Below are 24,363 nucleotides of genomic sequence, written 5' to 3'. Positions count from 1 at the left end.
GACTCCAAGAGATAATTTCTGCTCCATCATCTCTATCTGGCCTGAAAACTACGATACAATGAAATGTAGATTTTTCTAAAATAAGAACACACTGATTTATTGAGACGTTTCTGTTTAAAATATTTCAATAAATTTAATAAATACCTAGAAACCGAGTGTCTGCAGGGTTTGTCATTCATTCAAATTTGAGGCTGTTTGAACAACAATATCTCAGGAACTAATAAAGATAAAAACCTGAAACTTTCACTCTTAGTTCTCATCACGTCATTGATTCAGAATCTACATTACTGGACAAGAAGAACAAAGAATCAGACATTATTGTTCTACTTGGGTGAGTTCATGAATAAAAAAAATTGAGGCAGTCATAAAAACTTCCATCTTTGAGCTCATATTAACAAAAAAACTGATCATGCAGAAGTCAGCTAGAGATATTGTCTGAACCACATGTAGCTTCAGGTCACAATAATACAAAAGAAACATATAGAATACCTTTAATATTAAAATGAATAAGTTTGTTTATAACTGACAGAGCAGATATGACAAGTTGTACAATATTGCAATATTGCAAGAATTTTCAGGAAAAAAATCCAGGTATTTATCTTTAATATACTGACAGTTAATAGAAACTTTGAGGTAGAAATGTAGGCAGAATTCTCCTTGTAGGGGGGTTGTAATTATTCATTGTTGATTTACTGATGATCTAGTGCCCTGGTAGTTGAGATAATGATGAGTTGTCATTTTGTCATGATTCATTGCACATGGGTTGGTCACTTTGCAAAAGTGAACCAAATACACACCAAGCAATACTCAGTGAGTATCTGCACAATGTGAGAATGGGTTTTGAAGGCCTATATAAAGGCCCAAAAAAGGCCACCATTGTTAGTCCAGTGAACAGCATCATGCCGCGTCTATCACATGAACAACGTCTCCGGGCACTGGGTATGGTGGAGGCCGCTTTGAGCTACAGTGATGTAACCAGGTGTATGGGCTGTTCCCTACCCACAATCAGAAGCCTGGTCCAAAGCATGCGCCGACGGATTGCTGCCTGGATCCAAGCAAATGGAGGCCGTACTCGGTATTGACTGTTGTGACTTTGTGTTTGGCAGGTGCCGTTTTCTTTTGTGAAATTCTTTATTTTGAAATCATTCTTGAAACTTTAGATTTTTGTTTTTGTATGCCAATATGCTAAACAAATGATTCATATGAAGAAAATCCAGTTTCGGGCTTCAAAATAAAAATTATGTTGAAAAATATGGTCTCAAAGTTTCTATTGACGGTCAGTGTAGTTCCTGAGATGTTGCATTTGACACACTGAGATAAAACTTTACAGATACCAGTAAAAATATCCAAAGTTTACAAGACAAAAAACACAAACAAATAAAACAGTGGAAGCAGATTTAAATGAAACAATAGAAGTAAAACTTATTGAAAATTCATTTAAAACAATCAAACAAGACAAAACTTAGTGTATAAGCTACAATTACATTAAAAAAAACAATGCAAGTGATGAAGCTCAAACCAGGATTTTCAGTCTGCTCACTGCAGCAGCAAAGTATGAAGAGAAAGTCAAACCAAAGAAACTTCTTCAGGTGACTTCAGAGTCTCCTCATGTCTCCTAGTAAACTGTAGTCCAGATTTAATGTGAGCTTTTTACAACAGAGTCTTTCTCTTTGTCTCCACAAAGCTTTGACTGGTGAAGAACAGACAACAGTTGTTAGATGAACAGTCTCTAACATCTCAGCTGCTGAAGCTGGAACTCCTTCAGAGGAGTCATAGGAGTCTTGGTGGCCTCTCTCAGTCTATTTTTGGTCACTCATGATTTACTGTTTTAAAGCAATAAAAGTTGCAAAACCTTTAAGAGTGGTGGATATTCGTTACAGGCACTGTACTGACTGATTTTTTTTAGATTTTTATATTTAGGAGAAATTAAGGAAACCTCATCTGGAAACAGAAATAGAGAGATGACTAAAAGTTGGCTAGTCAAGTGCAAACTTAACAACACCAAACAAGAGATCAGAACTGAACTCTATGGAGTCTGATCTCAAGGACTTTCAGTTTGTGGGAGAATCCATGAACTTTTACTGAACCCAGCATGGGGAAATCTTCTTGGCAGAGGTTCAGTTTGTGTCCAGTGTGCATACGCTGGTGTGGTTGTAGGGTTCCTTGTTGGTTGGATGTTCATCCAGACTGGTCACAACAGCACTGTTCACCATTGGCAGAGTGCTGACAAGTCTGAGAGCTTTGTCCATCTGTGCTGCTCTGCTTGGAAAACAAACACACAGACACAGAGAAAGTCAAGCTTTCCTGCAACATTGAAGAATGGATGCTTTGCCTGAAATAGAGAGCATCAGTACTGACATCTGAAGACATTTTGACCTGTTACAATTGAACATTCAGTTGTCTGAGCTTCGAGGAAGATTAACACGCGTATAGAAGGAGAATGGCAGCAGCAGTTTCAATTTGGGACATCCAAATAAAGTACTGTTGGCTCACGATCCAAGGTTAGTCACTAAATATTGAGCATCTGCTGATATCATATCCGCAATAAAACACATCAGCTATTGTACATGAGCTGCAGTAACTGGGTTGCACCACAAGGTGGAGCTTCTTACCAGACAGTCAGGATGGATTTGTGTTGGAAAACAGAGTATTGTCGAAGCTGAGTTGGTCAAAGAGCACCGTGATAGAGACTTACATGAGGCTCACTGACACAAGGCCAGCAAGTAACTGATGAGTTAAGCTGGGTTTACACTGAAAAAACATCCAACATCACAGCAGAATATTTATCACTGATGTGATGTCTTTTCACCTTTTTATGTTGAGAACAAGTTTGTGCTGATGCTGATCATGTCAGACTTCCCAATCTTACCTACATCCGAAAATTAACATAAAATAAATTTCTTTGTCAAAACGAGTACAGGTTAGACTGAAGGACAGCTGATAATGTGTCAACAGAATCATACCTGCCAACTTTTAAAACCTGAAAAGCCTAGTAGCCAGCCAGGGTCCAGGGGCCACAGGCCCCAGTAGGTCCAGGACAAAGTCCTGGTGGGGGGTTCAGGGGAGCGAAGACCCCTGACACCAAATGATTTTTAGCATTAAATCAACTTAGAATGTGGCTCGGAATCATGTTTCCATGTTACTTAAACTGTAAATTCATAAACACTGATGGAAAAGATCAAAGACAAACTTAATAATATATAGCCTTTCAGAATGTTCCTTTAATTTGACAGGTACTAAACTCAAAACATCACAGGCACATTTTTCAATATTGTGATGACATTTCTCATTCTAATAAACAATTTTTTGATGTTTTATTTACCATAAAGTCATTAGGAAATATTACCTACTTCTGTTCATGAAAAGATATTTTTGGAAGTTATAACTTGAATCCTTATACCCAATAACAACATTACTGACTTATCAAAAATACCTCACTGTATGTAAAATAAGTCTTGTAATTTCAAGGCCTAACATTCACAAAGAGTCTGCACACATCAACAGTAGAGTCAGCACATTTTTCACAACTAGACCAGTTACTATGAACTTCTTCTTGTGCTGTCGGCTGTCAGAATCGAAGTAAAGCAGATGATATGGCAGCTTTGAGAGCGACCAGGAGGAACTTGCTTTGTTACCGCGGCTAAACGTTTGGTTATGAAGACACTTTGAGCCGGAGAAGGTGCCAGGGCAGTTGCTCAAAATGATTTACTTAATACTGATTTCTGTGTTCTCCGGAGCAGTCGTTACGTTGATATTACAGTTCCTGCTGATATACCGGAGAAGTCCTGAGCCCGTAGGCAGGACAGTGCAGTATGTCAAAGTAGTGCCTGATAACGCATTGAAGGATTACTTTAATAGCCTACATGCCGAACCAGGCCAGCAGCAACAGGACAGCACACCATCTGCTGCATCCGTGTTCGGCCACCGCCTTCTCAACGTGAGCCCATTGATACGGCCAAAGCTGAGACGTGCAATTTCCTAAACGCTATCTTTCTGTTCTTGTTCAGGGAACTCCGAGACACCCCAGTCGTCAGACACTGGCTCACCAAGAATATTAAAGTGGAATTTTCAGGAGCTCCTGCACCGGGTCTGCGCGCGCATACCGATGTTGACACTTGTGTTAGTAAACACTGCAAGCCGTCTATATTAGCAGCATGCAGTGCCGATTGTTTCTGTTCTAAATTTAGATACGGTTGTTAGCGATCTCGTGAATGTGTTTCATGTTTTTTGATTGCTTGCTATGTGAAAATCCGTATTTTGATTAATAAAACCGTAACCTGGAGTGGGATCATGAAAACCGTAATCATTACGGCAAAACCGGAGTAGTTGGCAGGTATGCAGAATTCAACTGACCACAGTTGTTCAAAACAGTTTAACATTAAATTTCACAGCAGTATTGACAATGTCTAATAAAGAATTGTGTGTATACTGTTGATGAAATCAGTCTTTACATACCTCACTGTGACCTTGGTTCAGTGACCTCTTCCTGGTGTGGATCTGTTGGTGTCGTTTCAGGTAACCCCAAGTTCTAAAAGTCTCATTACACTGGTCACATCTGTATGGTTTCTCACCAGTGTGGACGCGTTGGTGAGCTTTGAGACTACAAATGTAGTTGAAGCCTATTCCACACTGGTCACAGTGGTACGGTTTCACCCCGGTGTGGATGGCTTCATGGGCTTTTAACTGTGCGAACTGTACAAATGGTTTGCCACAGTGATCACAGATGTACACATCAAGTCCAGTGTGGATGCGTTGGTGAGATTTTAGGTTCTGTTGGTGCTTGAAAGTTTTGTCACAGGAGTCACAGTGGTACAGCTTTCTACCAGAGTGGGGGCATTGATGGATCAATAACTGTTCATTTTGAGTAAAGGTGGTCACACACTGATCGCAACTAAAAGGTTCACCTCCGCTGTGGACGAGTTGATGGACTTTTAAATGATGCACCTGAGTAAAAGTCTTCCCACACTGATCACAGCGGAATGGTTTCACTCCTCTATGAATGAGTTGGTGCCTTGTTAATGTACTCTTGCAAGTAAATGTCTTGTCACACTGATCACAACTGAATTGTCTAACTCCACTGTGAATGAGTTGATGGGTTTTTAGATTGCCTATCTGAGTAAAACTCTTCCCACACTGATCACAGCGGAAACGTCTAACTTGACTGTGAATGAGTTGATGTCTTGTTAAACAATTCTTGTAAGTAAAAGTCTTCCCACACTGATCACAGCTGAATGGTCTAACTCCACTGTGGATGAGTCTATGTCTTGTTAGGTCACCAATCTGAGTAAAAGTCTTCCCACACTGATCACATCTGAATGGTCTAACTCCACTATGAATGAGTTGATGGCATTTTAAATGATGCATTAGAGTAAAAGTCTTTCCACACTGATCACAGCTGAATGGTCTAACTCCACTATGAATGAGTTGATGTGTTGTTAAAGTACTCTTGTCAGTAAAAGTTTTCCCACACTGATCACAGCTGAATGGTCTAACTCCAGTGTGGATGAGTTTGTGTCTTGTTAACTTACTCTTGCCAGAAAAAGTCTTGTCACACTGATCACAACTGAATGCTTTCTCCATAGCGTTTGTAAATTCTTAGCTTTGTTGCTGTGATAAAACTCTTGTAACATTGCTGACAACTCAGTCCTTCATATCTATCTGTTAACCATGCATGACGTGTATGTCAGCGGGGTTACTGCATTCGCTTCGGTATCTGGCTGGCTGGGTAAGTATGTATGTGTGTGTGTATGTCCGTTCATGGGCGTGGTTCTGCCATTACTGAGGGCTCCTCTGGTTGTCATTGAGAAAGTGTCGTTATGGTCCTCAGAGATCCGACATCTGATTCCATTGCCGTTTTCACGTTTCTGTAGCGACAGACAAAGACACAAACAGAGGCGGTGATTGAAATGAAATTGTGAAAAGATGTGACCTAAAAGTCTCATTTACACGTAGTTGGATGTGAAGTTGAAATAATTACAACCCCCCTACAAGTAGAATTCTGCCTACATTTCTACCTCAAAGTTTCTATTGACTGTCAGTATACAATTTTTAAAACATACAACACTGATGACCTGAGTAGGGCTGGCCCGAATAGTGGTTCCTGGTCTCCGAATATTCGGGCCCTATTAAAGACGAATATTTGTTCCACGCCATAACGTCCGATGGGGGGGAGGCAGAGGCGGCGGCGGCAGTGGCAGCGGCCCGAGTCTTCGGATCCGTTCGTGTGGTCTCTCAGGTCCAAAATTTGCCTCCGTTTTGTCTTCAGTTAAACTGAAGAATTCTGAAGGTCTTCAGCATCTTGTCTTGTGTTTATGCAACGAAGTGAAGCATAACGTCAGAGTCGGCAGCCACCCGGCCATTCGGGTGGTAGTAAGAAACAGGAATGGATGAGCCAAGATGAGCCGAACACGACGGAATGAGCCGAGGTGGGCCGAAGACGCAGGGAAGAGACGAGCTCCGAATATTTTCGTCTGGGGGGAGGAGGGGGTGATCACATAGACATATGTGTATATGCGTATGTGATCACATGACGAGATGAGCCGAAGTGGGCCGAAGGCAGAGGGAACACAGTAACGGGGGGGATATTAGAGATATTCGGGTCCAGCCCTAGACCTGAGTCAGGTCATGCTGGCAGCAGGGTCAGAAAAATCACTTTACAAAAAAATAAAAGCAGGAAAAGAACCACTGTACAACATCTTAAACTGTAAAAACAATATTTAACGCCTTTAGACAAGAGAGCTTGTGCTTGTACATGTGCAGTAGCATTGTCGCTAAATGATGGTTAGGTTTACATTTTTACTAGCACCAACAATTTCCAGTATCTACTGGGGGATCAGATGTTGATACCAGGACAGATAAGATAAGTACTGTAATTCTGCCACTGAACTCTGGATCTGCCAAAGGGTCGATTCCCATAGACATGGCAAAACAAACAAAAAAAATTCAAACAACGGGCCCATAAGGAATCCTGATCAGATACCCAACTACATGGCCTCCTTTGATACAATACAGCAACAACCCAAATCCCAACTCCTGCTGGATATCCAAGCTCCTAATCCTATCTCTGAGGGTTAACTGAGCCTCTCAATAGGGGTAACTCATTTTGGCTAGTTATATCTGTGATGTCATTTTCAAGGGAAAACAAGGGAAAACTTTGGCAGAGTTCAACATCCACCAGACAGGAGTTTGATTTCGTTCTGATACCAACACAGCTCTCACTTTGGTTCAATGAAGGCTGGATGGCTTGTAGCAAATACTCAGCTACCCCATACTCACACAGTAGACCCAAAGAGAAATATCAGGAAAACATGGTACAAGACCATCTCCAAGCCCAAAAAAAACGCAAGTCAACTGGATGGTCACAACATCCACAGCAGGTCCCAAAAGTAAAAAGCTGGTCCACTGTTCCAAGTCCAGGATAGATTTGGCCTCTTGCATCTGAGGGTTGCGAGAATAGGTTAAAGCCTCCATTTCAGCATCCAGCAAAATAAATTCCTAGAGAGAACCATCAGTGTGTTTGCATAATAACTGAAGGTCATTGTCTGATCCCCTCTTTGAAGACACCCAGGAAAACTGTTAATGTTGTAAGTTAGTCAATATATTTCACTGCTCAGTGAGCCTCAATAAAGCCACTTATTTATAATGTGACAGCTGTACATCAGAGCTCTGAAACTTTAAACTTCATTTATTTACACCTGATATTCAACAAGTGCATTGAGGTCTGTTACTGTCCCATAATGAAGGAGACGTGGAAATCTCTTTTCTTTCTTGGACCAAAGAAAAGTGGAATTAATGTTACTGACTGAATATTCTCTCAGATAAATACCAACACAATAATCCATTTTCTAATCTGTGTTCTACCAACTGCAGTACCAGCAGTGGAAATGGGGGCTTTGTAAACAACACAACTGCAAAACTCCTTTGGGAGGTCCGAGTCAGGGGACGGGCTCATAGAAAAGCCATTAAAGAGCTCTCCAACACGCCGAGAGGACAAGCCATTAGCTGTGACTGAAGAGGAGTGACATCACCCAGGCTTGATCAACCTGTGGTGGGCGTGCCTCAGCAGAGGGTGTATTGGGATAACTGGCCGAAACACCCCATGATGCTGAGGTACATAACTGATGATGTGAAAAGCCTTACAGCAGCCATCAAGAACTCCTGAATTTGAAGTGGTGCAAACATCAAAGATTGCAACATCTAGTCCCTTCAACGAACCTTGAAGTCTGGAGCGATCCAGTGACTGCTGCGAAAGAGCAACTGACAATCAGGCAAAACCAGACGACGGCCTGGAAAGACTGCGGACAAGTGGGAATAGACCCCAACAAGGCTAGTGTGGGTTAGTGACCAACACCAGCAGGATCCAGCGCTGAATACTGTTCCTGGATCGACCCATCATTGTTATGAAAACCTCAAGGAAGAAAATACCCCCAGGGTCTGCGAGGACAGGGGCGGAAGATGACCCATCACAGACAGATTTTACTGTGACAGACCATGGAATGGAACCAACAATGAATAGAACAACCAGCACCGCAACAAATGGGCCATCAACACTGACCAGACAAGAGCTGCAGAACTGCATCTGTGGCTGAGCAGCTTTGACAAGTTGTAGCACATGAAGTTAAATATTAGTAGATAGTCTGATATAAGCAGAACAAACACAGAATCAGAGATTATTTGATCAACTTGTGTCAAATTGAAGTTTCTGATTCAATGACATGATGAGAAATAACTAAAAATTTCAGACTTTAAATCTTAAATAGTTCCTGAGATTTTCTTGTTCAAACAGCCTCAAATTTAAATGTGAGGGCCGTTTTGCGAATTACCGTAATTGGTTTGAGAAATAAGCAATTTGTCCATTTTAATTTTCCTGCAGGATTATTAGAGGGAGATGTGGTGCAAAAAATACGTCTACATGTTATATTCATCTGGTCAATCACTGCTTATCTGTATTCATTTGTTAGTAGTATGCAGCATAACTACTCTTAGTAGGTAAATTGTAGTGGCTAAATGTCAACCAACAACAATAAAATCAAAAAGCCACTGAGGGCACCGGGCAGCGAATCTTACTCAGAAAGTTAAAGCGCGTGCAGGTACTGAGTCCATTGTCCAGCCAGAAAAAGTGCATTTTGTGGCAGGTTTTATTTTCAGCTCTGGAACGATGGTACAAAAGATGTTAAAACTACTTGGCCTGCTGCTGCCTAACTCTCAGGTAAAAAACCGTGTGCCCTTCCGGTGCGTACTGTCTCACTGAGTGAGTGCCCATTCATTAAATAACTTCACCTGTGTGCCCAAATCACCCATGACCTTCAAAATAAGAGTATATAGCTATAACTCAATATAACAGATATAACTCAAACTAAATAAAGTATTCTAAACAAAGTAACATAACAAATAAAAATTATATACAAAATAACAAATTACTGAGTATCCACATAAATTACACTCATTAATTTTGGAGCATCATCTCAGTTCACTGAGAAAAAGATAATTTTAGATGAAATCTAGAGGCTTTCATGTAAATGAAGTTGATCAGTCTGTGAGCTGAAAGACTTTAGTTTTCATTGAACTGACCTCAGTTCACACACAAAGAAAAACACCAAACCGTCCATTGCTTGGAAAGAGTTCACGAAGCTGTGGCTGAAAATGTAGAAAGGTTGTGAGTGTGAACCTACCAGATGTGTGAGAACTTCATGTCCCTCCAGATGCCGGAGAAGACCTCGAAGCGGACGGACTGTGTTTGCTGGAAGCGGCTCAGCAGCAGCTCGCAGTCCGTCTTCACCCGTTTCCGGCACAAATCCACGTCACTGCTGCTCAAACTCAACCTCACAGACTTTAAGCTGCTTCTGTCGGCGGACACATGTTCCACTCTTCACTGGGTTCAACACTAAACGGATCCGGGAGATGAAACTAACGGCTCCGGTATGACCGGAGAGGGTTTAGTGCGTCATCAGCAGCCGACGTCTCAGGCTCGGAATGAGTGGCACATGCGCACAAACGATCACTGCGCAACAACAAACTGGACTCCAACAGAAAATTTCTGCTCCATCATCTCTGACTGGTCTGCAATCTTCGATATAATGAAATGTTAATATTTATAAAAATATTTCTAAAATAAAAACACACTGATGTATTGAGACGTTTCTGTGTTTAAAATAATTCGATAAATTTAATAAATACCAGGAAACCGAGTGTCTGCAGGTTTTGTCATTCATTCAAATTTGAGGCTGTTTGAACAACAATATCTCAGGAACTATTAAAGATAAAAACCTGAAACTTTCACTCTGGACAAGAACAACAAAGAACCAGAGAATATTGTTCCACTTGGGTGAGTTCAAGAATGAAAAAAATTGAGGCCGTCATGAAAACTTCCATCTTTGAGCTCATATTAACATAAAAATGGATCATGCAGAAGTCAACTAGAGATATTGTCTGAACCACATGTAGCTTCGGGTCACAATAATACCAAAGAAACACGTGGAATATCTGTAATATGAAAATTAAAAAGAAAGTTATTTTTGTCTATAACTGACTGAGCAGATATGACAATTGGTACAATATTACAGATTCTGAATTAACGACATAAGAAATAACAGTAAAATTCCAGGTGTTTATCTTTTATAGTTCCTGAGATGTTGTTGTTCAAACAGCCTCAAAGTTAATGTGCAAAAAAACTGCTGAAAGTGGATCAAAGGACAGTTGTTTTATGTTAAATGTTGAGGACAGTGTCAGGAAAATTATACTTTCATAACAGAAAGCTTTTGATATATTGAGCTAAAATTTCACAGATTCCAGTTAAAATATCTAAAATTCATGATGAAAAAGAACCAGTGGAGGTGGATTTAAATGAAACACCAGAAGTAAAATTTAATGAAAATTAATTTTAAAGAATCAAAGAACACAAAAATTAACAATGCATAAGCTACAGACTCATTTTTTAGAAAACAAAATAAGTTCATGGTGATTAAGATCAAACCAGAATTTTCAGTCTGCTCACTGCAGCAGCAAAGTACGAAGAGAAAGTCAAACCAAAGAACCTTCTTCAGGTGACTTCAGAGTCTCCACGTCTTCTGCTCAACTCTAGTCCAGATTTAATTTGAACTTTTTGAAACACCTTCTTTCTCTTTGTCTCCACAAAGCTTTGACTGGTGAAGAACAGACAACAGCTGTTGGATGAACAGTCTCTAACATCTCAGCTGCTGAAGCTGGAACTCCTTCAGAGGAGTCATAATTGTCTTGGTGGCCTCTCTCACTTCTTTTTTCCTCAGTCATTCATTCTTTACTGTATTAAAAGCAACAATAGCAGGAAAACTTCTCAGGCGGGTAAATACTCTTTTAGGCTGCAGAATTTTTATTTTTACATTGAAGTAGAAACTAAGGAAACCTCATCAGAACACAGAAAAGAAAGATGATCAAAAGATCATTAATCAACCTTAACGCAACCTTAATGAAGACACTAAACAAGAGACCAGACCTGAACTCTGTGGAGCCTGATCTCAAGGACTTTAAGTTTGTGGACGACTCCATGAACTTTTACTGAACCCCGCATGGGGAAATCGTGATTCAGTTTGTGTCCAGGGTGCATATGCTGGTGTGGTTGCAGGGTTCTTTGTTGGTTAGACGTTGGCCCACTCTGGTCACAACAGCACTGTTCACCATTGGCAGAGTGCTGACAACTCTGAGAGTTTTGTCCATCTGTGCCGCTCTGCTTAAAAACACACACACACAAACACAGAGAACGTCACAATTCCCTGAAGCTTTGAATAATGGATGTCTAACCTGAAATAGAGAGCACTTTTAAAGACATCTGAGGACAATTTAAATGTTGGAATTTAAGATGCAGCTGTCTGATCTTCCAGGAAGATTAGCACTCCTATAGAAAGAGAAGAGCTCCAGGAGTTTGAACTTGGGACATCTCGCGGAAGTACTTTTGGCTCATGATCCAAGGCAAATCAATAGCTATTCAGCATCTGCTGATTTATCCCTTTCTATTACATACATCAGTTATTGTAGATGAGCTGCAGTACCTCGTGGCACCACAAGGTGGAGCTTCTCACCACACCCTCAAGACTGTTCTGTGTTGGAAAGCACAAAGCTTTGTGGAACCTTACCTACTCAATGAGCACTGTGACAGAGACTTACACGAGACTCATTGACATGAGGTCAGCAAGAAATTGATAAGTTAAGCTGGGTTGATATCGGATAAACATCCAACATCCCAGCCGAATATTTAACATTGATGTGATGTCTTTTCACTTTCATGTGTTGAGAACAAGTTTGTGTTGATGCTGATCACATCAGAAATCCTAATCTTACCTACATCCCAAGATTAACCTGGACCAGATTTCTGTGTCATAACTAGTAGAGGTTTGACTGAAGGACAGATGATCATGTGATAACAAAACTCAATTGACCACAGTTATTCAAAACAGTTTGACATGAAATTTTACAGCAATATCCAAAATATGCAATGCAGAACTGTGTGTACATTGTTACAGAGACCAGTCTTTACATACCTCACTGTGATGTTGATTGAATGTTTTCTTTCTGGTGTGGATCTTCTGATGATATTTCAGGGAACCCGAAGTTGTAAAAGTCACATTACACTGGTCACATCTGTATGGTCTCTCCCCAGTGTGGATACGTTGGTGAGTTCTTAGGCCGGTAATGTAGTTGAAGCCTTTCCCACACTGGTCACAGTGGTATGGTTTCAGCCCGGTGTGGGTAACTTCATGGGCTTTCAATTGTGCATACCGTATAAATACTTTACCACAGTGATCACATATGTACACATCATGTCCAGTGTGGATGCGTTGGTGAAATTTTAGGCTCTGTTGGCGATTGAAACTTTTTTCACAGTAATCACACCGGTACATCTTTCTACCAGTGTGTGGGCATTGATGGATCAACAACTGTTCTTTCTGAGTAAAGGTTTTCACACACTGATCACAGCTGACTGGTTCACCTCCATGGTGAATGAGTTGGTGACTTTTGAGGGCGCCCAGCCAAGAAAAAGCCTTTCCACACTGGCCACAGATGAACGGTTTAACTCCACTGTGAATGACTTGATGGCCTTTTAAATGATGTGCCCGTTTAAAAGTCTTCCCACACTGATCACAACTGAATGGTCGAATTCCACTGTGAATGCGTTGGTGTTTTGTTAAATCACCCTTGGAAGTAAAAGCCTTTCCACAATGTTCACAGCTGAATGGTTTGACTCCACTGTGAATGCGTTGGTGTTTTGTTAATTCACCCTTGGAAGTAAAAGCCTTTCCACAATGATCACAGATGAACGGTTTAACTCCACTGTGAATGACTTGATGGCATTTTAAATGATGTGCCCGTTTAAAAGTCTTCCCACACTGATTACAACTGAATGGTCTAATGCCACTGTGAATGACTTGATGGATGTTCAAATTTTGCAAATGTTGAAACGTTTTCCCACACTGATCACAGCTGAATGGTCTAAGACCACTGTGAATGAGTTGATGACCGTGTAAATGATGCTCCCGTTTAAAGGTCTTCCCACACTGATTGCAGCTGAATGGCCTATCTTCACTGTGAATACGTTGATGGGTTCTTAGGTTTACTTTCTGACTAAAACTCTTCCCACACTGATCACAACTGAATGGTCTAATTCCACTGTGAATGCGTTGGTGTCTTGTCAAACCACTCTTGGAAGTAAAAGCCTTTCCACATTGATCACAGCTGAATGATTCATCTCCGTTTGTTGTTGTAAGGGAACCGTCGATATCCTCCTCAGAACTCTGATGTCTGACTCCATTGCTGTTTTCACGTTTCTGTAGCAACAGACAAAAACACAAACAGTGGCAGTGATTGAAATGCAATTGTGAAAAAATGCAACCTAAAAGTCTCAATTATATGTAGTTGGACATGAGGTTGATCAAAAGTCTGCAGACATGTTAGTAGCTCACCAGCACTTCACAGTTTCTCCTGGTGGATCACATGTTGATACCAGGCCAGATATGTAATTCTGACAATGAATTCTGGATTTGACCCAGGGTCTCCTCCCAGTTAGATATACCAAAAAAAAAAAAAAAAAACTAAAAAAGGGGACGCAGAAGGAATCCTGATCAGATGCCCAACTACATGGCCTTCTTTGATGCAATGCAACACCGACTCTAAGCTTGGCTCCCGTTGGATATCCAAGCTCCTCACCCTATCTCTCAGTCTGAAATGAGCCCATCTACCTGGGAAAGTCATTTTGGCTGATTGCGTCTGGGATGTCATTTTTCCGGCACTATCCCAAGACCAGACTCTGCCACATCCAGACACAACATTCAGGCCAGTTTTAGGAGGTCATGAAAGTTCTCCATACACTGCCTGACAATCTCTCAAGTACAAGTTAGCAGGTCTGCCTCCCCTCAGCTAAACAAATCCTGAGGTGGGCCCCACCTTTCTTCTCTCACCCTGTCGACCCAGCTGGTTCCAGCGTTCGTTCAGAGGAAGCCTGACCAAGCACTTGTGTAACCAATACTTAAGCACCGGCTCCAGGTTACAAAATCTGGTGCTTAGAAAGGACCAACTCTTTGCTGGGCCAAAACAAAGAATGGAGCACATCACGGGCCGCGGTGAAGGTTATCGTGACCAATGATCAATGGTGAAAACACAGAACCACCACTTTTAAAACAACAACTGAACAAATAGCAGTTTTTAGTAATAGTAGCAGTAGTAGTGATGTTTAGTTATTTTTCAATAGTGTTTAGAAAGCCAAATATATAGATGACAAATCCAAGCAGCAGTGGTCTCAGGAAACCCAGTGCTTCCTGGCACTGTGATCTTCAGCTGAAATTCAGCTGAAGTTAGAGGGAGTTTCTCGGACCAAGCTGGTGTTTGAGAAGATCCAGTGGGGGATTATTGCAGCTGGATACGAGTGGAGCATTGACCAACTCCTCAACAAAATGAAGAAACTCAAAAAGGACTACAGGGACCAGAAAAGGGAGCTGGAATGCAGCCGCAGTGGTCTGACCAAAAAAAAAAAAAAAAATCCTCATTTTGACCTGCTGCATTCCGTGCTTGGCTATAGACTGGTGAACCAAGAAACAGGGGTTCTGAACTCTGCTGCAGCCATGCTGGAGTCGATGCTCAATCAGTCTGCTGTGCTGACCGTCAGTACTGATCCTGGTAAGTTATACTTCTAAAACACCCTGCTGTTAGCCTACGATGAACACATGAGCCACAACAGTTCCACATCAATATTATGAACATTACACCAGCTAACGTAGTCTGGACACAGGATCAGTGATCAGAGGTGGGTGTTTACTATTGCTTGCTATACACTTAAGTGCTGGTAAGCTAACAAACAATGCCAGACAAAATCTGAGAAAAGCAGCAGAAATATTTTATTACTAGACTTGTATTCACAATTTCCCACAGTAATACAATGAAAAATGTGATGAAGAACCATTCGTTTGTTTTTCCACCACTTACTTTCTGCTATATTGCAGTTTCTCTTCAATGTTATGTCGCAGTTTCTCCAGGGAGGTTTTGAGTTTGTTTTGATCTTTTTAAGTTTAACTGGTGTCACCATGTCAAGTGTAGACTTGAGTGTATTGTTAAAATTATCAACAATAAAATCACAGGAAGAGGGTAAATTCTCTGGAGGACTATCACATAAAATATCAATAAAACTAGCAGCCACTTTAAATGTAAGATAGCATTTCCTTTCAGTAAATTCTTCGAGTTCATGTTGCTTAAAACTGTCTACCTTAAAAAAGACACAAAAATGATCTGATAAACCCATATCCACAACAGAGGAAACCTGTACTGACAGGCAATGAGTTATAACCAGGTCTAATACATGTCTTCTGTTGTGGGTGGGCAGTGTAACATGTTGGTTAAAATTCATACAGTTAATTAAGCTCAAAAAACTAAAGTAAAAGAGTCTGATTTACAGTCCATGTTTATATTAAAACAACCTAAAATAATAATCCTGTTATGTTTAGCATGGATAATCGAGAGGAGTTCAGAGAATTCTGTGATAAAAGAGGCGCATCGTTTGGGTAGTTTACAGTTAGTCAAACGTAGTGTGGGAGAAAAGAAAAGAGTGATAATCAAAGACACATATTCACCCAATAAAATGTTACAACAGCTGTCGCCAGGGTTGACCCTTGAGCCTCCTTCTTTTTGCAATAGCCATTATGCAGACGATGTACTTTTGTTTCTTTCTAACCCTAAAGAATCTCTGATCTCTCCACTAGAACTTATCAGGATTTTTGGTGAACTCTCTGGCTGCATTATAAATTTTGACGAAAGTGAGCTAACGCCTACAAAGAGAGATTTGAGCACAAAATTTCATAAAACATTGCCCTTCGACATGCCCGTAGGTGTGAATGCGAGTGTGATTGTTCGTCTGTGTATGTGGCCCTGTGACAGACTGGCGACCTGTCCTGGGTGTCCCCTGCCTTCGCCCGAGTCAGCTGGGATAGACTCCAGCACCCCCCGCGACCCTAGTGAGGATAAAGCGGTGTATAGAGGATGGATGGATGGATGATATCATATCCTCAATAAAACACATCAGCTATTGTACATGAGCTGCAGTAACTGGGTTGCACCACAAGGTGGAGCTTCTTACCAGACAGTCAGGATGGTTTTGCGTTGTAAAACGGAGAAGCTGAGTTGGTCAAGGAGCACCGTGATAGAGACTTACATGAGGCTCACTGACATGAGGCCAGCAAGTAACTGATGAGTTAAGCTGGGTTTACACTGAAAAAACATCCAACATCACAGCAGAATATTTATCACTGATGTGATGTCTTTTCACCTTTTTGTGTTGAGAACAAGTTTGTGCTGATGCTGATCATGTCAGACTTCACAATCTTACCTCCATCCTCAAGTTAACGGAGAATGAATTTCTTTGTCAAAACGAGTACAGGTTAGACTGAAGGACAGCTGATAATGTGTGAACAGAATTCAACTGACCACAGTTGTTCAAAACAGTTTGACATTAAATTTCACAGCAATATCGACAATGTCTAATAAAGAATTGTGTGTATACTGTTGATGAAACCAGTCTTTACATACCTCACTGTGACCTTGGTTCAATGACCTCTTCCTGGTGTGGATCTGTTGGTGTCGTTTCAGGTAACCCCAAGTACTAAAAGTCTCATTACATTGGTCACATCTGTATGGTTTCTCACCAGTGTGGACACGTTGGTGAGCTTTGAGATTCCAAATGTAGTTGAAGCCTCTTCCACACTGGTCACAGTGGTACGGTTTCACCCCGGTGTGGATGGCTTCATGGGCTTTTAACTGTGAGTACAGACCAAATGGCCTTCCACAGTGATCACATGTGTAAGCATCATGTCCAGTGTGGATGCGTTGGTGAGATTTTAGACCGTTTTGCCTCTTGAAAGTTTTTCCACAGAAGTCACAGCTGAATGGTTTAACTCGACTGTGACTGACTTGATGGCTTCTTAGGTTGCTCATCTGAGTAAAAGTCTTCCCACATTGATCACAGCTGAACGCTTTTATTCCTTTGTGAATGAGTTTGTGTGTTGTTAAATTACCCTTGGAAGTAAAAGTCTTCCTACACTGATCACAGCTGAATGGTTTAACTCCACTGTGAATGAGCTGATGTGCTGTTAGAGTATTCTTGTAAGTAAAAGTCTTCCCACACTGATCACAGCTGAACGGTTTGCCCAAAGTGTGAAAACGTTGGTGAATTTTTAGCTTTCTTGCTGTGATAAAAGTCTTGTCACATTGCTCACAACTGAGCGATTCATCTGTGTTTGTTGTTGTTGGCAAAGCATCGGTATCCTCCTCAGAGGTCCGACGTCTCACTCCATTGCCGGTTTTATGTTTCTGTAGTGAAAGACAGATACAGAGGCAGTGAGCGAAGTGCAATCAGGAAAAAAAAATTAACCTAAAAGTCTCAAACACATGTAGTTGGACGTGAGGTTGAAACAAGATCAATAATCTGCAGACATGTTAGCAGCTCTGTGAATAGAAACGTAGAAATGTGACAGCATGCTAACACGTTCACAATGTCAATAAAATTTTTTTACTGGTCCATAGTTTTCAGAGTTCTACATTATAGTCATGGATCAATGAACAATATGTAAAGCACATCACACCAATGATTACAGTCGGGTCGTGCTGTGATGGTATGTGTTTTTCTGGGGTACGTGTTTTCTCTGGCCTCTAAGAATGTAAGGGAGAATGAAAACCATATGTTAAATGTTTATACTAGCTGAGACTTGGGGCCCTCTCTCTATGTGTCTTAATGTAAACCATATGCAGGTGGGTCCACAAGACCTATATAATCTTACTCAGAAGAACATCCACTGTCCATTTACCGCATGATGTCTGGATCACGAGCTCGTCTGTATTAAAGTACCCTTAACTTGATCTACCTGTGTCATCTCTTCATTGAGGAGCATCCACAATAAAATCATCATCATTTCATGCTGACAGCAAGGTCATTTCAGATGTCCCTTTCACCACTGACACTTTCCAGTATCAGATGAGGGATCACATGTTGATACCAGGTAATTAATGATAATATTACAGTGATATGTTTCTCACTTCTTGTGAAGAATCCATGTTTCCTCCGTTGTTGAGCTCACACCAAATGGCTGACAACGTTCCTCTGCTCCTCCGTCAGACTCTCCTCCTCCTGCCAATCACCTGTCACATCAAACACATCTTCATTAGGATACCAGTCTATACGCAAGTGTCAAAGTGTCCTAGATGTTCATCAGCCAACACAGAGGACACATTTCAACTTAATGCTTGACTTTCAGCTCTCTTCATTTTCACCTAAAACTGATACAAATGAACTTAAACTGATAAAATAAGGAGCACAGACAGAAAATGTCGTGGAATGACAAAAATCCCGACTTAGAAGTTACCTCAAAGTTCAATTCTATCTATAATGAAACTTTCTTTACAGTATCTAGGTTCTTAAAGTAGATTAGTCTAAGTCTCACCAGTAGAGACAACAAAGAGTCCAGGAGTCAATCTTCAGATCCCAAAAAGAAAACGTTTTTATACCGGTCAATACAGGTCAAACACACTGAAAGACACCCAGGGGTATGTCTAAAGAATTGCCAAGGTACACAGCCTTTTATACTATTTTGGATGGGGGATTTCCACACCCCCAGCCCAACCTTCTTTTACCCTAACCCACACCTGCTTTTCATTTTCTCAATTTTATTTTTAATAGTGTTACGACCCGAAAAGGGACCAACATATTTAAAGAAGGGACACAGGACAACGAAATAAGGGATCAAATAATATTTTTATTTTTAAGATTTTAAACTGCTTCTTCGTTCTGAAAGAGATGGTTTAACAAATTCAATATCTTAAACTATCAGAAACAAAAGAACAAAAGATCCCTTAACCACCCGTGCCCCAAAACAAAACGAAAACGCAAAGTTCAAACAAAAGTTAGCCCAGGAGCACCAGCCAAACATAACAAAAGGACGTGGTCCCCGGCCAAATGCTACGCAGTCGTAGAAGCGGTTTCCACGTCCAAACTAAGGAAAAATAACCCCAAATAAACCCATTAAAGCAAAACACGAAAACATGACTACCGGTCACCCCTGGGCAAAACAAACAAAGTGCAAAGTAAAGACAAAAGGCTAACCAGCTAGCATTAGTATGGCCAGAGCGAAGCAGCCAGACCTTCAGGCGAGGAGCACACCAGGTGTGTGACGAGCTCTGCACCTGCAGTGAGTGAGGAGGGAATGAGAGAGCGGCAGCCACCAGGCAAGGCGAAGCAAGGCGCGACTCTCTATGGCCTGGGAACATCCCCCTTTTAAAGAGCAGCTGCACTAATTAAATTATGTGCCCCCAAGCACATAACAAATAGTGTCTGGGAAAGTATCCAACTTCCAAACAATTACAAGATTGGAGAGGGCATTCCCCCAGAGGGAGGGCCACGCCAACACCAATCTTGTGCTCTTTATTCTTTATTCAGGGCATCTCTTCAGTTGCTGGGTAAATTAATACAATAAAGGTTACATTGGAGTTACATAGTCAATACGTCACTATTAGAATACACACACACAAACAGTGCTCTTACACAACAAAAACAGGTATGGAAAAAGAGAATAAAGATGCTACTGCATCTGATTCAAGGCGGGAATGCTGGTAGAAAACTGTTAATGCTGTAAGTTAGTCAACGTATTTGATAGTATGTGTTTTTCTGAGGTACGTATTTTCTCTGTCCTCTAAGAATGTAAAGGAGAATGTGAACCATATGTTGAACGTTTATTCTAGCTTGGCAAGGCTCCAGTAAGTCTAGAGACTTGAAGCCCCTTCTTTGTGTGCCTTTAATGTAAACCATATGTAGGTGGGTCCACAAGACCTATATAATCTTACTCAGAAGAACATCCATTGTCCATTTACCGCATGATGTCTGGATCACGAGCTTGTCTGTATTAAAGTACCTTTAACTTGATCTACCTGTGTCATCTATTCATTGAGGAGCATCCACAATAAAATCATCATCATTTCAGTATTTTACTGCTCAGTGAGCCTCAATAAAGCCACTTATTTATAATGCGACAGCTGTACATCAGAGCTCTGAAACTTTAAACTTCATTTATTTACACCTGATATTCAACAAGTGCTTTGAGGTCTGTTACTGTCCCATAATGAAGGAGACGTGGAAATCTCTTTCCTTTCTTGGACCAAAGAAAAATGGAATTAATGTCACTTACTGAATATTCTCTCAGATAAAGCTTCTTCTTTTCCTTTTGGCTTTTCCCTTCAGGGGTCGCTACAGTGAATCAATCGCCTCCATCTAACCCTGTCTGCTGCATCCTCTTCTCTCACACCAACTACCTTCATGTCCTCTTTAACCACATCCATAAACCTCCTCTTTGGTCTTCCTCTAGGCCTCCTGCCTGGCAGTGGGAAACTCAGCATCCTTCTACCAATATATTCACTCTCTCTCCTCTGGACATGTCCGAACCATCTCAGTCTGGCCTCTCTGACTTCATCTCCAAAGCCTCTAACATGTGCTGTCCCTCTGATGGACTCATTCCTGATCCTATCCATCCTGGTCACTCCCAAAGAGAACCTCAGCATCTTCAGTTCTGCTACCTCCAGCTCTGCCTCCTGTCTTTTCCTCAGGGACACTGTCTCCAGACCAAACAACATGGCTGGTCTCACCACAGTTTTGTAAACCTTTCCTTTCATTTTAGCTGAAACTCTTCTATCACACATCACACCTGACACTTTTCTCCAGCCGTTCCAGCCTGCCTGTACACGCTTCTTCACCTCTTTTCCACACTCTGCATTGCTCTGGACTGTTGACCCTAAGTACTTAAAATCCTCCACCTTCTTGATCTCTTCTCCCTGTAACCTCACTCTTCCACTTGGGTCCCTCTCATTCACACACAGATACTCCGTCTTGCTGTGGCTAACTTTCATTCCTCTCCTTTCCAGGGCAAACCTCCACGCCTCTAGCTTCTCCTCCACCTGTTCCCTGCTCTCACTACAGATCACAATGTCATCTGCAAACATCATAGTCCATGGAGACTCCTGAGTCATTCCATCTCATTTCAACAAATCTGAGGAAATTTTGTTGCATGACCTCCTCTGATCATCTCCAAACTTTTTTTTTTAACTATCCCAACATAAGAATAGATTACTTGCAAAGTTTTAACATCATATGATTGCTATTTGCTAAGTTATAAAATATTTAAATCCCTATTTTTCCACTCGGAAATTGATATGTTAGGTAGAAAGGCTTGATTTAGGAAGATAATACTGGGAACTGACTGATGATATAGACTTACAAGTGATCTGAAGGGTTCAAACACCTTAACAATAGAGCAGGAAAAAAAAATTTGGAATGAATATACCCATTTCTCTGTGGTACAGGGCAATTTAAAAATTTGGCGAAAATGGCATTTTTCAAGAATTTAGGCATTTTTTTCACAAATTTTAATAAGTAACAAGGTTCATATGTTATAAAAATCTCAAAGTACCTTAAAAGTTCTCTCTAACCTAAAAATATCCAAGAGCTAGCTAGTCTCCTTAGACCTCAAAACGATGCCTATTTATGAAACAGACTGAAAAACACCATACATATATTGGCACAGAAACCAATGTGGGACATGGAGTAGAAACATGAAACTTTGTCTGTATAACAATAAACATCCGAATAATTGATATCTGAAGTATCAACATTGTTTCTTGAATCCTTCATGGCCAATTTAACCAAGAAATGCACTATGTTTTATAGGCGTTTTTTTAGGAATTCTAACTAATATATTGCAGTTAAAATGAGTTATATTGCCTTAGGTCCCATGTAAAACATGTAATTTGTCCCCAACTTATCACACCACTATTTCTGTCCTTTGAACTGCTTGAATTTCTCTGAAATCAGGCCATCATCTGCACCAGATATGTGGTACTGTCCACCACGGCGTGTTGAAGGAGCAGTGATTGGACAGAGGATGTGGGCTGTAGGCACCCACACTACGTCATCCTTTCTAGGCCATGTGAACTTCTTGCTGGGACCTTTTGGGTGCATGAATTTCACTTGCAAATCTTCAAATTCAGCTGATAAGTCAAATACGATACCGAGGCTGTCCTGAGAATGCAGTCTGGGAGTGATGCCATTTCTTCTTATTCAGTTACTGTATGAAAGAAAAAACAATGTCTATATAATAATTAACTTCAGATATGCCCTTTGTAACTTATACTACGATGCTGATGCTTCAGATTCATCTTTCATCTTTAGTTGGTCCTAAAAACAAAAACGAGGATCAAAATGTATAGTAAATTGATTCAGCAGTTGCTCATCTTTGGCACAAGAAACAAATATGAAAGTAAGTTCACACATACTTCACACATACTAGTTCCTCCAAAAAAAATTTGAACCGCGTACCATGTATCCCACATGCACTTTTTAATGCCTAAAGTTAGGCTATTTTGGGTCTACACCTGAGTTCAACAGCCTATAAATCAATAAATAAGCTTTATTTTAATGTTTTAAAACTTTTACCTTATGCAACTTTCATTAGTAAAGAAGAAAATTCATTCTTTCAATGTCTTTTCACAAGAATAAGTCCTAAAATAGAGGCATGAAAAACCCAAAATAAAGTCGCCCATGAAATAATAAGGATATTTTGGGAAATTCCACAGTCCAGTATTTTTTTATTTTCATTCATTTCTATACTTTTCTCACCAGAAGGGTAAAAGTTTTGGAAGGGGAAAAAATTCTGACCATGTAAAAGGAGTATAAATTGCTTTTTTTAGTAGTTTAAAACCCTAAAATCATAGGCGAGGATTAAGTTTGGACTGACTATGGGTATTAGATTAGATCATTACTGCTTATACTGTATGTTTATAACCATAATACTTTGCATTTGTTCATAAAATTACCCAAATAAAGCCCAAAAAAATTTTTGGGAGGATCTGAGAAAGTGGTGCAACAAGCATTTGTTGAATTGACATGGAATGACTCTCCTGTCTAACCTCGTCTGTCATCCTGTCCATCACCATAGCAAACAAGAAGGGGCTCAGAGCTGATCCCTGATATTCTCTCAGATAAATACCAACACAATAATCCATGTTCTAATCTGTGTTCTACCAACTGCAGTACCAGCAGCGGAAACAGACTGGGCAGCAAATCAGGAACAAGGAGAAAAACATACTGATGGTTTCTCTCAATCACAAAATGAATGTATGTCAGCACTCCATTTAAAGCCGAGAGGTCCGGTCGCCCAAATGACATTTTTTGGGCCACCAACATACGTCAATTTAGACATTTTTAGGAGCCAAAATCAACTTTTACTGGCCAAAAAAAATTAATCCTACTTTTTTTTTTTTTTTTTTTTTTGGGGGGGGGGGGGGGGGGGGGGATCCAATGCACTTGTTGATCCAGTTCCTATGTTACACTCGTTAGTTAAGGAGAACCACCTCAGTTCACTGAGAAAAATATCACTTTAGATGAAATCTCAAAGAGGCTTTCATATAAATGAAGCTGATCAGTCTGTTACAGTTCACGAAGCTGTGGCTGAAAATGTAAAAAGGTTGTGAGTGTGAACCTACCAGAAGATGTGTGAGAAGTTTATGTCCCTCCATATGCCGGAAAAAACCTTGAAGCGGACGGACTGTGTTTGCTGGAAGCGGCTCAGCAGCAGCTCGCAGTCCGTCTTCACCTGTTTCCGGCACAAATCCACGTCGCTGCTGCTCAAACTTAACCTCACAGACTTTAAGCTGCTTCTGTCGGCGGACACATGTTCCACTCTTCACCGGGTTCAACACAAAACCGCTCCCGGAGAAGAAACTAACGGCTCCGGTACGACCAGAGAGGATTTCCTGCGTCATCATCCATCGACGTCTCTTGGCTCGCTCGGAATGAGCCGCACATGCGCAGAAACG

The 24,363-nt window shown here is 40.8% G+C and overlaps 2 protein-coding genes across 6 annotated transcripts; both read right to left on the bottom strand.

Moving 5' to 3' along the window:
• Positions 1-477: 477 nt before the first annotated feature.
• LOC110962257 (zinc finger protein OZF-like) lies at positions 478-5,580 on the bottom strand. The gene is made up of 2 exons (XM_022210174.2): positions 4,456-5,580; positions 478-2,262 (listed from the first exon to the last, which is right to left on the bottom strand). The coding sequence occupies exons 1-2, from the start codon at positions 5,578-5,580 to the stop codon at positions 2,179-2,181; spliced, it is 1,209 nt and encodes a 402-aa protein (XP_022065866.1). The 3' UTR covers positions 478-2,178.
• Positions 5,581-5,654: 74 nt separating this feature from the next.
• On the bottom strand, positions 5,655-24,321 carry LOC110962265 (zinc finger protein OZF-like). 5 transcript variants are annotated; one of them, XM_051950166.1, is made up of 5 exons: positions 24,031-24,317; positions 18,544-18,645; positions 17,041-17,820; positions 12,513-13,796; positions 5,655-5,864 (listed from the first exon to the last, which is right to left on the bottom strand). In XM_051950166.1, the coding sequence occupies exons 2-5, from the start codon at positions 18,559-18,561 to the stop codon at positions 5,655-5,657; spliced, it is 2,292 nt and encodes a 763-aa protein (XP_051806126.1). In that variant the 5' UTR covers positions 18,562-18,645; positions 24,031-24,317. The 5 variants fall into 5 exon arrangements, 4 of the variants coding, with proteins under 4 accessions (XP_051806126.1, XP_051806034.1, XP_051806095.1 ...); XM_051950074.1 differs by lacking the exon at positions 5,655-5,864 and adding an exon at positions 10,685-11,704 and having other exon boundaries at positions 24,031-24,318; XM_051950135.1 differs by lacking the exon at positions 5,655-5,864 and adding an exon at positions 10,685-11,701 and having other exon boundaries at positions 24,031-24,318.
• Positions 24,322-24,363: the final 42 nt, after the last annotated feature.

Source organism: Acanthochromis polyacanthus, chromosome 1 (assembly GCF_021347895.1).
Source record: "Acanthochromis polyacanthus isolate Apoly-LR-REF ecotype Palm Island chromosome 1, KAUST_Apoly_ChrSc, whole genome shotgun sequence".
Taxonomy (NCBI): Eukaryota; Metazoa; Chordata; class Actinopteri; family Pomacentridae; genus Acanthochromis; species Acanthochromis polyacanthus.
This window is presented reverse-complemented; position numbering and strand designations above follow the sequence as displayed.

What these genes read in the sequence shown, in the direction of transcription:
- LOC110962257 (XM_022210174.2), bottom strand. Translation starts at nt 5,580, where the DNA reads ATGGAGAAAGCATTCAGTTGTGATCAGTGTGACAAGACTTTTTCTGGC. An exon ending in TGAACCAAGGTCACAGTGAG is followed by an intron (nt 2,263 to 4,455) that starts GTATGTAAAGAC and finishes TTGTTTTCCAAG; the next exon opens with CAGAGCAGCACAGATGGACA.
- LOC110962265 (XM_051950074.1), bottom strand. An exon ending in TGAACCAAGGTCACAGTGAG is followed by an intron (nt 13,797 to 17,040) that starts GTATGTAAAGAC and finishes CTGTTGCTACAG; the next exon opens with AAACGTGAAAACAGCAATGG. An exon ending in TCAATCAACATCACAGTGAG is followed by an intron (nt 11,705 to 12,512) that starts GTATGTAAAGAC and finishes TGTGTTTTTAAG; the next exon opens with CAGAGCGGCACAGATGGACA.